This window comes from Perca flavescens, chromosome 13, assembly GCF_004354835.1.
Source record: "Perca flavescens isolate YP-PL-M2 chromosome 13, PFLA_1.0, whole genome shotgun sequence".
Lineage (NCBI taxonomy): Eukaryota > Metazoa > Chordata > Actinopteri > Perciformes > Percidae > Perca > Perca flavescens.
The window spans coordinates 27,955,712-27,972,500 of NC_041343.1; the positions used below are offsets into that span (position 1 = coordinate 27,955,712).

At 41.0% G+C, this 16,789-nt stretch overlaps 1 protein-coding gene across 1 annotated transcript in view; it reads right to left on the reverse strand.

Annotated features, from left to right (window-relative positions):
* Window positions 1-6,322: 6,322 nt before the first annotated feature.
* mcama (melanoma cell adhesion molecule a) overlaps window positions 6,323-16,789 on the reverse strand; it is a 53,998-nt gene continuing 43,531 nt past the window's right edge. The window contains exons 10-16 of the mRNA XM_028595515.1: window positions 16,630-16,771; window positions 15,693-15,823; window positions 14,183-14,324; window positions 13,435-13,470; window positions 10,993-11,122; window positions 9,341-9,458; window positions 6,323-7,461 (exon numbers count right to left, since the gene is read on the reverse strand). Coding sequence (XP_028451316.1) covers window positions 7,459-7,461; window positions 9,341-9,458; window positions 10,993-11,122; window positions 13,435-13,470; window positions 14,183-14,324; window positions 15,693-15,823; window positions 16,630-16,771 — 702 coding nt within the window. The 3' untranslated portion in view covers window positions 6,323-7,458. The remainder of the gene's footprint in view (window positions 7,462-9,340; window positions 9,459-10,992; window positions 11,123-13,434; window positions 13,471-14,182; window positions 14,325-15,692; window positions 15,824-16,629; window positions 16,772-16,789) is intronic.

The following is a 16,789-nucleotide window of genomic DNA, read 5'->3' on the forward strand; positions in this document are numbered from 1 at the left end:
GTGAATTGTTTATATTAAATCGACACAGTTTCTGTTTTTAATTGGAGCCCTTTTTTTTTCTGACCGTTTGTCTCAGATATTCACTTTCAATAACAACATATCAAGAGTTTGGTGTTGGGTCATTGGATATGCAGGCAGCGTCACCGGAGATATCTAACACGGATAATTAGAGCCCCGTCAATACCGAAATGAATAACTCAGAGTTGACAAATTCTTGTTTTGAGTATTCACAATAACCGATAATTAAAATATATTCAGCAGTAGCTTAATAATGCATTTACCTCATAAATCATGACATTTCTCTCTCTTACACGATACAGTACCAAAACCAAATGTTGTGGTATCGCCCAACCCTAGTTGATACTGGTATATTTATCAGGCTGCAGATTTTAATTTGATAGATTTTCCTTCTGTAAATAAGTTTGACATATGTCGTGTCTGTAGAGTGCGTTCAGGGCCGTCTCCACGCTCTTGTAAACAGAAGTATGCTTAATGTGAATAAAGTAGCAAGGGAAGGTATTGCACATTGAAGTAAAACAATGAGGAAAAAGCAGTAAAATGAGCAACAACGCCGATGTGTACTTTGATTGTGTCCCTGCTGATAGGACTGAGGTCAGGGAGTCGGAGGTTTCTGCATTGCTGTAATTCCACAGAAATCTCGCCGCTTGAATTTCCCCCGAAACCAAACGCATCTTAAAGCAGCATGCTGCCCCTCGGCCCGCGTCGAGTTACAGAGAATGTGTGGTCAGTCCCTCGGCTCCGTGTTCGCTCCATCTCAGTGAACACCGTGACCACGAAAGGGCCGCTGTGTGAGGATACATTTGAGGCTGACGTACTCATGTTGAATCACTGCCAGAGGCTCCACTGTCTCACTCACACACACACTCACACACACACACACACTTGTTTTACTATCTTTGTGAGGACATGTCATTGACATAATGTATTCCCTAGCCCCTTACCATCACAACTAAATGCCTAACCTTAACCCTTACCATAACCATAGCCTAATTTTAACCCTAATCCTAAAACCAAGTCTTAACCCTCAAACAGCCCTTTAACCTTGTGAGGTCCAGCATTTTGGTCCCCACAAGGCTGTGCAGACCCCACAAGTATACTGTAGTCCCCAGTTTTTGGACCCCACGAATATAGTAAAACAGGCACACACACACACACGTTTGTTTTACTATCTTTGTGGGGACCTGTCATTGACATAATGTATTCTCTAGCCCCTTACCCTAACCATCACAACTAAATGCCTAACCTTAACCCTTACTCTCACCATAACCTAATTCTATCCCTAATCCTAAAACCAAGTCTTAACCCTCAAACAGCCCTTTAACCTTGTGAGGTCCAGCATTTTGGGCCCCACAAGGCTGTGCAGACCCCACAAGTATACTGTATTCCCTGGTTTTTGGACCCCACGAATATAGTAAAACAAACACACACACACACACACACACACACACACACACACACACACACACACACACACACAGCTGGTGTGTTAGGTTAGTTCCACTGGTTAATGACGTGTGGCGTAGTCATGATAACTAGCCTTTTCAACAACTTGCCTACTAAAAACTTGTCTTCATTGCTTTGTTATTGCCTGTGTAAATATTTTATTTATTGCCTTTTTAATATCCTCAGCATTCGTTGTGTTGCCATGTTTTCATGCCTAAGCCATTAAGATTTTTAATTAAACAGTATTTTCTTTAACATCTGATCTGTGTGGTTTGTCCGTAGAACTACAACAAACGTTTGGACAAATTCTTGGAAATAGGTAACTACACACAAAAGCCACTTTTGAGGAGTAAACTGTTTCAGTACTTTTCTCAGGGTACAAGCGGCTGAAATGGGTTTCCTCAGGAGGGTGGCTGGCGTCTCCCTTAGAGATAGGGAGAGAAGCTCAGTCATCCGTGAGGAGCTCGGAGTAGAGCCGCTGCTCCTTCGCGTCGAAAGGAGCCAGTTGAGGTGGTTCGGGCATCTGGTAAGGATGCCCCCTGGGCGCCTCCCTAGGGAGGTGTTCCAGGCACGTCCAGCTGGGAGGAGGCCTCGGGGAAGACCCAGGACTAGGTGGAGGGATTATATCTCCAACCTGGCCTGGGAACGCCTCGGGATCCCCCAGTCGGAGCTGGTTAATGTTGCTCGGGAAAGGGAAGTTTGGGGTCCCCTGCTGGAGCTGCTGCCCCCGCGACCCGACACCGGATAAGCGGACGAAGATGGATGGATGGATGGAGTACTTTTCTCAGAATAAAAGAATTGGGTTACACGTTACTTTAAGGTATCTACATAAGAGTGACGTGACACTGTCATGAACGTGTGATGAACATTATAAACAAGTCAAACATTTATGACATAACGCTTCTGTCGGACAGTGTTATTCGGTTTTTGTCATGTTAGGTTTAGGGTTAGAGTTCACGTGTTCATGACACTTTTAGTGTATCTGTAAAAGTCTCAAATCTACATTAAAAGTTATTAAATATTTTTACATCCATGTCTTAGACTTTCCTGTATTTACCTTGACGTAAAGGTTTATTCATCAGGTTGATTTTGTTAATAGGTTATAAAATGTGTAGTTGTGAAATTAGATGAATTGTTAAACGACTGACTTTTCCAAACTTTCCTTAAACTAGCAGAAGACTTTCTTGAACTTTGAATATAATTCAACTAGAGAAATTAAGAAATAGATACAAATGAGATGAAAATAAAATGTAGTGCACTACCACAACCTGCTAAAAACACCTAAACATATAGCCAACATTTCTGTAAACCATATTCAAGATGTTCCAGTGAGTAACTCCGAAAAGGAAAGGCCCAGCGCGCTGGACTCTGAACACGCGACCGAACGAGGGCATCGTAGTGAAACAGAACACGGCAAAATAATAGTTTTCTCCCGATTATCATCCTTGGAAGCCAAAATCGTTATTAAAAATCAGATTTGAGAAATGGCCCCGGCCCTAATCATCAGCGTTGTACGGTCATAGAGAGGCTGTCGGAAACACAGAAGTGAAGCAGGTGGGCCACTAATCGCAAGGCTGGCGGTTCGATCTCCATGCAATGCCTTGCATGTTGGTGTGTGAGGCCAAGAATGTAACGCACTTATAAAGTCAATACAAAACGGATTTATAGATAGATGTTTTTCTTTTTGGCATTTTAGGCCTTTATTTGTATAGGTCAGCTTAGACTTGAAAGGGGAGAGAGACGGTGAATGACCGGCAGCAAAGGGCAGCAGATCGGAGTCGAACCTGCGGCCTCTGCATCAAGGCGTAAACCTCTATATATGGGCGCCCGCTCTACCAGGTGAGCTAACCGGGTTTCTTTTTTTTACTTTATCTCAGACATAAACACGTTGGCACCTGGTAGCTCGTGCTTTTCACTAAGTGAATAAAGACTCGGCTGATTTGTCTTGCAGTGGGAAGCTCTGGAGGCGTCTGAATTTGTTGCAGATGTGAGCTGTTTTCTGTCCGTCCTCCCTTCAGACTCCAGCTGGAAATCGGAGCTACTGTTGGAGTCATTTCCAGCTCGTGCTGACAGCAGTTTGGAGGCAGCGCCGCTTCCTGTCTCCTCACTGAGGGACCGCGCAGTGCTAACACAAGAGCACGCTCAACTCGCTGCTCTTCTGGTTCATATCGAGCCCTCGGGGCTAAAGAAATTCATACTGCTGCAAAAATAATGATACAGATACAAACAGTCTCTCTTGAAATGAAACATTTTTATTTGGCATTATTTTCTTGCAAAAAATATTTAAAAAAAAAAAGGAAGAAAAAAAAACAAGCATCAAAGAATCACATGTACAGTACTTAATTTACACACATGTTCAGTTTCAAACTTGTTTTCCCACTGGTGAAAATTCCAGAACGATAAAACACAGAATGTCGTATTTAAAGATTTACGGATCAAATCAGAAATGTTTGGCTGCAGATGGTTGGTGTTATGGCTTTGTGCAGCTTCTCTAAATCGTCGTATAAAGACCTCATCGCACCGCACACGAGGACACCTCCTGCCTGAGAACGTCCCGTACCTGGATATTTCTACAACTTCAACATCTCAACTCAGTGGAAAAAAACAAACAAACAGAACATATCACTACTTTGTTAATGTTGCAAGTCATCTGGGCAAAAATGTCTCTTTTCACAATAACCTACACACACAGTGAGCAACCAGTACATCATATATTCACAAGAGGGGCCGTAAAGGAGCATACCAGTGTTGATGCATGTTTCAGCAGACTTACTAGAAATGTACCGACTGGCTTTTACAAAAGCATCGTGTAGATTAGCTCCAGTTTGTGCTGCTTATCTATTATCATTACATTCAAATATTGTTTTTTTGCTGAAGAATAAATCCCTGACAATCTTCTAAAAACACGTACCTCTGTTCTGAAGGCATTTCCAGAACTTTTAAAGACTCTTTTACACGTCTGAATAAGTAATAAAATCCATCTGCTGCACAATGGGGCCCGACAATGACACTGTACCTTGGTCATTGTGTACAACGCAAGAGATAAAAATATAGAATAGATGGTAAATGCAAAATAATCTTACTTCAATGTTTAATTTTTAGTTAGTGCTGTTTGATGGTTTTCATCCCATGTGGTTTGTTTTCACTGCAAGGTCTTATTGTCTACCTTATGTTGTCGAGTTATTTTAAATTGTTGCTTTTGCGTGGACACCAGAAAGAGTAGTGGCCTCTTTGTGGACGCTAATGGGGATTCAAGAATAATAGAAAAGAAGAATAAAGACAAAATAAAGGATGAGGAATACTGCTGCTACTGCTGGCCTTGTTTGGATTCGGGAATATCACAATATTTACCGTTTTTTTTTTATTAATCAGTATTTGCATGCACAATAAAAAGAGCAAAGTGATATCCACCTGCAGTTTTAGGAAACACCGTTGCATCTTAGAATATGACTCGATGGAGATGGTTAGAAGAGACTTTAAGGATTCTGGAAACACCTTCAAAACAACAATGAGGTTTTTCAAAGATTGTCAGGGATTCCCTTTTTTCCCCCATAACCCCTTCTCCTAAATGTTTAGCTCTGTGACTTGAATGTTGTGATAATACATGACAAACTGGGAAGAGCTGCAGATAGACATTGAATGTATTTCTCCCTTTCACTTCCACTATTTTACATTCACTTCACGTATTTGAAACAAAAACAAGAAAAACAAAAACCACCTTAAAACTTTTATGAGTAATGCCGAGCAGACGTTACCATGGATGGGGAAATATTGTAATTTTGAACAGGAAACCAAATGTTCTATCTGCTGGACTATCTGCGTCAAACAAGTTGTAAGTGTCTGCCAGTTGATTCTCAAACTACGGTGGCCGACAGGGGCCAAACGCACTGCAACTCAATGACACACACGTAAATTAAGAAAACATCTCCATTAATTTGACAACACATGCGCAGCATTTAGCAAACGCGCTGCAAATGCACACAACCAAATACACAAACGATGCAAAAAGAATAGAACACAATCCCAGAAAACAAAAACGCAAAACCCCGCTGCATCCAGATTACGCAACAGAAGTTCTCCAGGCCTCTAGGGGGAGTGCTAAGTGGAACAGCTGGATTTTTGACCCCAGAGAGAGAGAGAGAGAGAGAGAGAGAGAGAGGAGAGAGAGAGAGAGAGAGAGAGAGAGAGAGAGGGAGAGAGAGAGAGAGAGAGAGAGAGAGAGAGAGAGAGAGGGAGGGAGGGAGAGAGAGAGAGAGAGAGAGAGAGAGAGAGAGAGAGGGGGAGGGAGAGAGAGAGAGAGAGAGAGAGAGGGAGAGAGAGAGAGAGAGAGAGAGCGAGAGGGAGAGAGAGAGAGAGAGAGAGAGAGAGAGCGAGAGGGAGGGAGAGAGAGAGAGAGAGAGAGAGAGAGAGAGAGAGAGAGAGAGAGAATCTCAGAACGGTGTGCAACTGCTTTGAGATCATAGACTGTAAATATGAAGTCTATGTTTGAGATATGTTTTCTCTCGTTTGGTGGGCGTGTCTCTTGTTTATTGGCTCAGGTCACAGGTGATACCCAATCAGCAAAGACGTGTCCGTAAACTCGTGGTAATAAAAAGCCAGAGCGCTCTCCACTCAGCTGTTCCACTCAGTGCTCCCCCTAGAGGCCTGGAGAACTTCTGTTGTGTAATCTGGATGCAGCGTCTTTTTGTTGTTGCATTTGTTTTCGAGGATTGTGTGCGCTTTTCTTTTTGTATCGTTTCCGTATTTGCAGCGCGTTTGTGTATTTGGTTGTGTTGTGTGCATTTGCAGCGCGTTTGCTAAATGCTGCGCAAGTGTTAAATGAATCAAATTAATGAAGAGGTTTTCTTAATTTGCGTGTGTTTTATTAAGTTGAGGTGGGTTTGCCCCTTGTCGGCCACCGTATCAAGCTGTACAGAAACAAACAGAACGGTCAGCAGTACTGTATGTGTCGTCTGTAGTAAACATGTCAAACATGCACAAACACTGGAAGTCTTCCTCAGGCCCAACAAGCTCTCAGTGGAAACAAAGAAAACACACCGAGCAAACCAAAGAAAAAACCTAATTCAGTGTATGATGCATTCTCAAAAACAGGCACAGCACATCACCTAACCAACTAACCTTTGGCCCCTTCGCCTTCAGTAACAGTCCAAGGCCACCACTAGCAGATCTGTACACTACCACTTATTTACAAACAGTACAAAAGCTTGACAGCAGTTTGCAAAAGAAGGCTGCCAGTGTGTCTGACTGACAGCTTTTATCGATAGTATTGGGATTACTCTGCGTTCCAAGTCTTAGAGTCTCGTTTTCCCACCCGAACAAGACATCCCATCATCGGGGAAACGCCTCAGTGTTCCTCATTTTTTGGTTATATTTCAAAATCGACTTGGTCACAAATATTGGTGTCAATCAAAACAAATCAAAGTGAATGAAACACACGGACAAGCCTTCTCTCCGTGACTGTGAACCAACAGTAAAGCGTTTTGGTCTCTGACATCATGTCCCGTCCCAAAAACTCGCCTGGACTCCATGAACACGGATCAACATGCACATGACCCAGACGCTAACGCCGGTTGAAAATCGGAGTGCCAAAATATCTTAAATAACAAAATATATATAATATATACACTTTCATTAAAAAAAAAAAAAAAAAAAAAAAAAAAAAAGTTGGATGATGCAACACGAGACACCATCGTACACAAGCTGAACAGTTTTAAGGAAATGGTACAAAACAAACGGAGGAACTGAATGTCAGGGTGGCAAACATTCATTCAAAAGGAAAATACACACAAGTACATACATACCTGTATGTGTTTGTGTGTGTGTAATGCAAGTATGTGGTGGTGTGTTCCTGTGTAAATGTACTAAATACTGCTGAGAACAAAGCATGATGGGGGAATGTCCGGACTGTGAGGTGGGGTTACCCTGCAGGTCTCAGCTCACGCTGACCGACTGCTGGCTTCATGTGTCCTCCCTGCTGCTGAACCGTCAGGGACCTCACTGGAGGGACAGAGGAGGACGTCAGTGTTACACCTCCCCACACACACACACACACACACACACACACACACACACACACACACCCTAGTAATTACTACACATGACACACGAGCTGTGATCTGCAAATAAAAAGGGAAATTCCTGTTTATTAGGATTATTATATCCTACCAGCACCTCTAAAGCTCGCTAGTAAACACGTTACCTGTCGAGCGGCTGGTAGGTGGATTTTGTGACCTTTGGACTGAGCCAGGCTAGCTGTTCCCCTCTGTTTCCAGTCTTTATGCTAAGCTAAGTTAGCTGGCTGTGGCTTTATATTTAGCGTGCATACATGAGGTGGTGAAGATCTCCTAATCTAACTCTCAGCAAGAAAGCGAATACATTGCATTCATTAAGATGACACGTTTATCCAAAGCGACTTGTGTTCAAGAAGTGCATTCAACCATGAAGATACCACCCAAAAATGGCAACAATCACACAAGTGTAAGGTTTCTTCCCGAAATGTTGAACTATTCAATGAAAGCACTATGTGAACAATTTGAGTCTTGATGTTGGAATCCCCCAGTGCTAGAATAAAGATCATAACAATATCTTTATTTATGTAGTACTATCAAAACAAAGTTACAAAGTACTTGACATAGCAACAAAGAACACATAGAACAACAGAATTACAAAAAAAAAACATAGCAATAAAAGAATAAAAGTACTAAAACGAACTACAGAAAGAAAATTAAACATGGCCTATAAACTGATAAAAACTAGAATCAGATTAAATCAGGGAAGGCAGGGTGATAAAAGTTTGTTTTAAGCTTAGCTTTACAAAAAGCCACTGACTCAGCCTGCCGTATTTTCTCGGGCAGGGCGTTCCAGAGCCTCGGTGTTCTTATTTCAAAAGCTCTGTCCCCCTTAAAGTCTTCAGTCGAGAGTCTGGAACAGATAAAAGGCCCGTGCCAGAGGACCTTAAAGTGGGAGCAGGGTTGTACCGGGATAAAAGATCTGAGATATACGGAGGAGTGAGACAGTTTAGTGACTCTGTCAGTATTTACAAAAGGACCAGAAAATCAATTGCCACTACACCTCAAAATAAAAATAAAAACACATCAGAATTATTATGAAAGATAAAATCTTTAAATCTGCTAACTAGCTACTAATAACAACCATTTAACCACATTAAAAAGCCAAGCACACTGCATTAAAGCACTGGAGAGAGTACCGAAAAACATGGGAGTGTCCCTTTAAATCCCAAACACTTGCATTGGTCTGTATCACGTCCCGACATCCTCATATCATCAGAATTGGTTTTCTGCATGCTGGCAGCTGGTGCGGGTTTTTAACAACCATTAAATAATTGATGCAAAAAGCACTGCTATTATGCACATTACATATCCACATTTAAAAACAGCTTCTGTGAACAGGATGTCTAACTCTGAGTTTCCTGACTTGCATCTGCAATGAATTTTCTTTTCCTTCTCTATGAGCTTTTCTCTAGTGTCTCCCTCAGGATAAACTTTACATGTGAGCTCCACAACTATTTAAGTGCTCATACTATGCAAATTTTCCGGTTCATAATTGTATTTAGAGGTTGTACCAGAATAGGTTTATATGATTTAATTTTCAAAAAACACCATATTTTTTGTTGTACTGCACATTGAGGACTACTAGCCAGTCAGAAGCAGGGTATGAGGGTGTGTCATGCTAGCAGCTAGGCGAGCATTATAACATGTGTTACAAAAAAATATATATAACACAATAAATGAAAGGGGAAAACCCAAAAAGCATAATATGAGCACTTTAAAATGTAAGCAGAATCAGCTTTGGCTTTTGGAGTCCTTTTTTACATTGTGAGATAAAGACATCACATTCATCCAGCCACAATAGTTACCTGGTCACTAGGGCCCTTCTTGTCTCCGTTGACAGCCTTTAGGAGGACAGCTTCCTCATTCTTTGTGTTGGTCTTCATCTCCACGACAATGTCATCTTTGGTGGCCTTCTCTTTGGTGCTGCTGACAGGAAGGAAGGTTGGCTCATGTGGAATTTGACAGAAACACCGGTAACTGCAGAGGGACTGGGTTTCATCACATATTCTTCTTTCTTAACATTGGTTAACATTGTGTTACTATACCCAGGTTTAAGAGTTTCTTAAATCAGTTGGTTTTAAACATTTCTGCATTGAAATCCTGAGAGTTCCAGTAATATACTAAAACTTCCATTCCCTTTACCGCCATATTATTTTAAGGTTTTGGATCCATTTAAGAGTCATAGTCCAAATTTCCTCAAAAGATAAGGCTGTATATTGCTGTACTTGTCAACAAAAAAGACCAAAACCGACAATGTGTTCGTCCGACTCTCAATACTCAATACTTGTGAGGCACTCAAATCTTTAAAAGCAGGTCACGAATATACTTTCATACTTCCCGTTGAAACTTTCAGCTTTTTCGAGAACCGCTCATCCAAACAACTTCACACTCAACAACGCAAAAACGGCTGTGAAGTAGTAAACTCCAGGTGAAAGCAAGGTGCTCTTGAAGTCAATCTGGTCAACTATAGTAAAAGGGAAGCCATAGGGCTTACTTCAGGCACACTTAGATCGAGCCAAAATGTATAGTTACAATGCTTTTATTAGTTTAGGGCAAATATTAATTAAAAAAATATCACAAAGGAGAACGCTGACTGGTTTCCTCAGAGCGGGACTGGAAGGAGTCAACCAGAGTAGAAGGTCACGATTCCTACTGGCTAAATGACAACAGCATGTCACACAAACATACCAAGAAACTTCACACTGCACTTCCTTGGGTCCTCAGCAATACACCAGCCATGACACAGTTAGATGCTAGAAAATACACATAATTTGCTAACCGCTAGCTATTTGGAACCAGGCTATTTCTGGGAACAAAGCATTCATTTTGAAAATGACATCGCTGAGGCTTGAAATGTTTGAGTTTGCTAAATTGCAACATCTCCGGTCTCTCTTTTTTTAATCCGTTCTTGAATGTACGGTAGCGAGCGACAGGAAGCGAGCTGTACCCAGGATGCCGTTCGGCGGTGTAACCATTAAGGCACTCAATACACTAGTACAAGTGTGTAAATAACACTCTAATAAATATGTCCAGCAGATTTCAGACTTCCTTGGGTCCTCAGCAATACACCGGCCAAGTGTGACGTCTATCGGAGGAATGGTTGTCGAGAAAATCGACAGACAGACAGAGACTCATTCTATTATGGTTTGATAACCTGGGCACAGTCCTAGGCAACATTACTCAGGGGTATATAGTGTGTCTGGGACCATTTTCAGCAGCGGATTAATACACAGTTGGTGGTCTAATGACTATTTACAGCAGCAAGATGGTGTAGGTTATTGAATAAGATATATCATATATAGACATAATACTTTCACATCTTGTTGGTTTTGGTCTTTGAATTGGATTTGTTCACAATATGAAAGATTCAAATCACCAGACGTATCCTTTAAGAAAGATTTGTGTTGTTGTTGTTCTGTAGACATCATGGGCAGAGAATAGAAGGGAAGGCACTCACATCTCCTGTTTCCCAGAGCGTCCACAGGGGATCTTCCCCTTCTTATGCAGGAAGTAGAGAACACTGCCGAGGATGGCGAGCAGCAGCAGACACAGTATGATCACCACGATGATCACCCCGCTGCCCTCAGCTACACACACACACACACACACACACACACACACACACACACACACACACACACACACACACACACACACACACACACACACACACACACACACACACACACACACACACACACACACACACACACACACACACACACACACCGCTCACATGTTAGTGTCAGTCCATCTCGCAATAGGACTTATCTGCTGCTTTGACAGCAGTGGTGTTTAACGAAATTGGCAGACACAAAAGAAGTTCATTTTAGATTAACAAGGTTTTTGTTTATCAGCCTCCACACACAAACCAAAATCACTTTTGCCTGAGCATGCAGCTTCTGGGCCAAATTATGAGGGGAAACACTGCATTCTGTATATTTCAAAGGGGCACTTATTTATTATATAGCTAAAGGTCAGTTCACTAGTCTTGTGGAGAACTACTCTGAAAACAGTTGCAACAGTTGTATGAGTGATCTCGGTGAATGACCTAAGTCAAAAGGAAACAGAAAAGCCTTTGAAGTTTCAAAGACGTGGGATGTTTAGGGGCGTTTAGCAGGCAGGAAAGGTCTAACAAAAAGAAGCTATAGGTTCCATTATAGGAAGTGTAGGATCCAGTGTTTTTGGAGCTTATCAGAGAGTAAAAGTCAGCCTCTGTTTTTTAAATCTGTCTCTGGCAAGTCCCCCGAGACTACTACCTTCAATTTGCATTATTTAAACTATTTGGTGTCTTAAGTGGCTTATTCAACAACATCCATTTCCTCATGCATAAGAAATAATTAGCTGTGCGTGAAATTATGTCGATAATATTTCTGTCATTTCTGTCAAGTGGCAGGACTGCAGAAGAATGTAATTTATTTTGCGCAGCATCTGTGACCCATTCCTTATTAACTGACTTTATTTAGATTACTTTATCCATCCAGAATGAAAAGAGCTTTTCTTCCTCTTTTTCTTTAAAAAAAAAGAAGCTACAACTTTAACTTTAGTCTGCTTGCTCAGCATTTTTATCCAAACTCCTACAAAACGTTCACTCTATTTATAATTCTGAGACCTGTATAATATTAACAATGTATCAGGTATCAGTGACTTTGAAGCTTCTTAAACATATTTTCAATTCAGCTTTTTAATTCTAATTTCTAACATCCCTAAAATATAAACTATTCCCATACTAACATGGTATTTTATGTGGTTCATACCTTCCAATACAATATCTTTTGTATTAAATGCATCATCTTATATAGTCAAAGTAATATGTGTACAGTGTTCCTCCATCCTCCCAGATATTTATTTTGCTAACTCAGTTTTTTTGCCAGTTTACTGCCTGTTTCTTAACAACAAAGAAGTGATGACGCCAGAATTTGTAGCAAAACAGTGTACCATTACTAACACAATACAAATCATAAAACACATTGCTTTCTTTCCACAGGCATGTTATCTCAGACTTAATGTTATCATTGTCAGCTTTAAGCCTATAATTATCCAGATCAGCCTTTTGAACATGCTGAATTCACAAAATCTGAGAAACTAAGAAGGCGTCATTCATTTTATGGTTCAGTGTCATAAAACCGTGATGCAATTCATTCTTAAAGTAGATCTTCCACTGCTTGTTAAGTGTGTGTGTAGGAAGCTTCTACTACGAGGGACTGTGAAAGTGGTCCCTAATAACCTCAGTAAAGAATTAGGGGAGCGACCTAATATTTATTTCCTGGGAGCAAAACAGCACTCTACTCGAGATATATTTGACAGTGTTGTTAATAGTTAATAGTAGTTAGTAGTTAATAGTTGTGGGTGAAATGTTCTTTATTTGCCCGTTGTATTCCCCACAGGCTAGTGAAGGTTTTAATGGCATGAAGTGACTGCTCAGATAAAGACAGAAAATTGCCCCATAATAATGCCCCTCTCCATACTTCACTGCAATTTCGCCTGGTATGTAAAAAGCCACTATAAAACACAAGACTGTCTGGAAAAAGTCCGTAAAAGTTAGACACTTATTTTTGTTTGTTAAACAAAATTCTGGGATATACAAATAATGTTTTACCGCTGGAGAGCGTTTGGTCTAAGTATCATTGTAAGTGTTGGCCTGGTTGAATTTTCTAGTGTTGTGATTTTTCTCTCTGTATTAAACAGAATATTTAATATGCCCACAGGCAATCACAAAGATCTGCCAGCAAACTAAAGACCGTCCTGGCATCGAGTCCCTGTATGAAAATCATAAATAATGTATGCAGTCCTCTAACCCTTTCACTGTCTCGGACAGAACTTCAAGTCTAAAGAACAAAATGAGCAAAAGGGAAAGAGGGGTGTTAAACAAGAAGAGACTGGAGAGAAACAATCTTACCAGGAGAGAAGGGAGCAGCTGAAGTGACTCTGGGAACTGTGAACAAGTAGAACAACATTTACAGTGGGCCCCCAAATACATACACGCACATACGCTTAATTTGATTGCAACTGCTTCAGTAATTAAAAACAATCCCATATTTGTCTGGAGGTGTCAAGGGAACAGAGCTGACTGTATTTGCTTTTAAGAATGGCTTAGGTGTCAGGCGCCCGGATAGCTCAGTTGGTAGAGCAGGCGCCCATATATTAAAGTTTACTCCTCGACGCTGCAGGCCCAGGTTTGACTCCGACCTGCAGCTCTTTGCTGCATGTCATCCCCCCCCCTCTCATGTCTTCAGCTGTCCTGTCAATTAAAGGCCTAAAATGCCCAAAAAATTATCTTAAAAAAAAAAGAATGTCTTATGTAAATGTTTCATGATATGAACGATCCGCTGCAATGCTGATGGATGAGAGGGAATAGTGAACTGAAAAGTGACAATCTTCTCCCTCACAGGCTGCATCACTGATGGATTTTACAGCTGAAGTCTTAATAAATGACCCTGATGAACACAAAGGACGCACCTTTCTGCTGCATATTTTATAAAGTCTGACAGTGTGACATTAACATAAGAGGAATTTTCCCAAACTAGCACTGCTTAAATGCAAATGTCACTTCACACTTTCAAAGCCTGTATCTGGTTCCCTCTCCATCCTATAAATCCACAGCACTCATACAGATGTTCCAGTGCACATGAGAAAGAAGCTCTTACTGGCTTTGATGCTGAAAGCCTTGACTTCAGTGCCCAGGTCGTTGGAAGCGTTGCACACAGCGCTGGTGTCCGAGGTGACTTTGACCGACACCACGCTGTGGATAATGTGCTCGTTTGCCTTGTTCACCACCTCCTGCCAGTTCTGTGGATGGACGGACACACACACACACACACACACACACACACACACACACACACACACACACACACACACACACACACACACACACACACACACACACACACACACACACACACACACACACACACACACACACACACACACACACACACACACACACACACACGCCATTTGTGAGCATTAACTATTCAACAAGTAGACAAAGCATACTCCCAAAATACTGCTGATCCTCACAACTAGCAGAACTACAAAGGCTATAATCTCAGATGTCGTAGGTGGAAGTAAACAAGCTGCCATTACTGCGGGGACACCTCACTAGTCAACCTGCAACGCCACACAGTAGGATCTTGTACATTTCCTGGCTGATATTCCACTTTTACTGTTTTACATCTTTCAAATTGAAGTATTTTATGCAAACATCATACATGTTTGTGCATTTATTTATTGATATTGTAACTATTTTGTCTGGTTTTATATCTTGTGTTTGGATTTTAAGGTGCTATATAAATAAGTTATTATTTATAATAATAACCATTTATTATAATAACTGTCAGGAGTCCAGGTTCATTTTGGTTATTAGTATTCCTTTTTTCAGCACAATCTCAACTACAAGTCTGACTTTAGCGAGGCTCTGCTTCGTATCGCCATCCAGACAGCGCTCAACGCAAGAAGCATGAAACACGGTTTATCATTTTCTGAATTTAACAAAGTATAAAGCTGCCAGGAACCCAAAATACATGAGATATTACACCTGCGACTATAATAACTTAAAAATCTCTAATGATCCATGCTTTCACTGTCAGTGTATTACATAATTGTCTAATTTTTTGACAAAATCATGGTTTCTTTGTTTAACCGCAATTAATTGCTAACACTAGCTAAGATACTAAGGGGTATGACTGTTGATGGTAATTGTGGATTTTGTTTACATATGCCAAATTGTAATTATATAAGTGATTATTGGTCGGACTGTTGCGCTAAAGCTATGCTAGTTGCTGGCACTTGACCCCATTTAGTTCATAGCAACAAAATTGACAAGGGGGGATACAGTTAGACAAAATGTTTTAGGAGGCATGGTTTACTTCATAGGCTGTGTACCTGTGTTATTACATTATCTGGATCACATAACAGTAATATAACCAAAAGATGTATCCTGGAATTCATAATGTGTTTAAAAAAGTAATAAATAAATAAATATTTTTACAATTTGACTGAAAGAGACAATTATATTGTTAATCGCAATTATAAAACATCTGAAATTGTTACAGCGCTAGCTGTACATCAACATGAACGTGATGAATTACACCAACAGTAATAACCACCTATCTTATGTGAATATAAGTCAGTGCTGCGAGTCAGACGGGGTACCTGGCTGCCGACGATGCTCCAGGAGATGCTGGGCAGCGGATGGCCCTGAACCTCACAGCTCAGGTTCACCATCCTGCCTGTTGCCTCCTCCAGCTGCACCTCCTGCTCAACTCCCACCAGCTGGGGACCACCTAAACACACACACACACACACACACACACACACACACACACACACACACACACACACACACATTATTTATTTATATAGTCATATTTTAGTTGTGGTCTTGATAAATTCATAATTCATTTCCACAGAGCTAATCTATGAGTACAGTACCACATCAGAGTCATACTCACACTCTGCTGCTCTGAGCTTTTGCAGAAATACAGTTTTTTATTCACTTCTACATTCAAGTCACTTTTTCGTTCAATGTTACGCTACTGTCAAATTAAACTTGACACTTCCTGCACATATGCTTCTCATTAAAAGCCCTTCAGTGGCTTGACAGGGGAACAATCCTCCTCTTTCCTCCTAGGGTTTTTTTTTTTAAAGGGAAAAAAGCTCAAAACTGATGCAATTCTTTATTTCAAGCTGGAAAGATCGACGTTCTGGCACTAATCCAATCTTTACCTGACTGACATGCTCGTAGTAACAGAAGGTGTTTCAAATCAGAGCTGTCAGGCAGAAATAGTCACAAGAGAGTCCATTCATAACCATATCTAAAAACCAGCAAGAACAAACTACAGAAACACAATAGAATCTATATAGAAAGACATTTGAGTTTTTGGATCTATTTATTTCCTTCAGTCTTTGCTTCACGTTCCAATCTGCTGACTTTTTCACCTCAGCAAAGCAATAAAAACTTTTAATATTTAGTATTCTTCTTTTCCCCGAATTGTCCTTTCCTCGAAACATTTTGTGTTTAATTTTTGGAAGCTTCCCTTGGCCCCACAATTAAAGCGAAGTTGGTGGAGGGGTATAGGGGATGACTGACCTTGGACGATGATGTGGACGGAGCCGCTGGTGTGCAGGGCAGGCAGGGAGGGAACGGTCACCTCACATATGTACTCTCCTGTTGTTTCATAGGTGGCATCCTTCAGATGCAATGTGTTCCCCTTACCCAGCTGCTTCCCATCCTGCACACACGCACACAC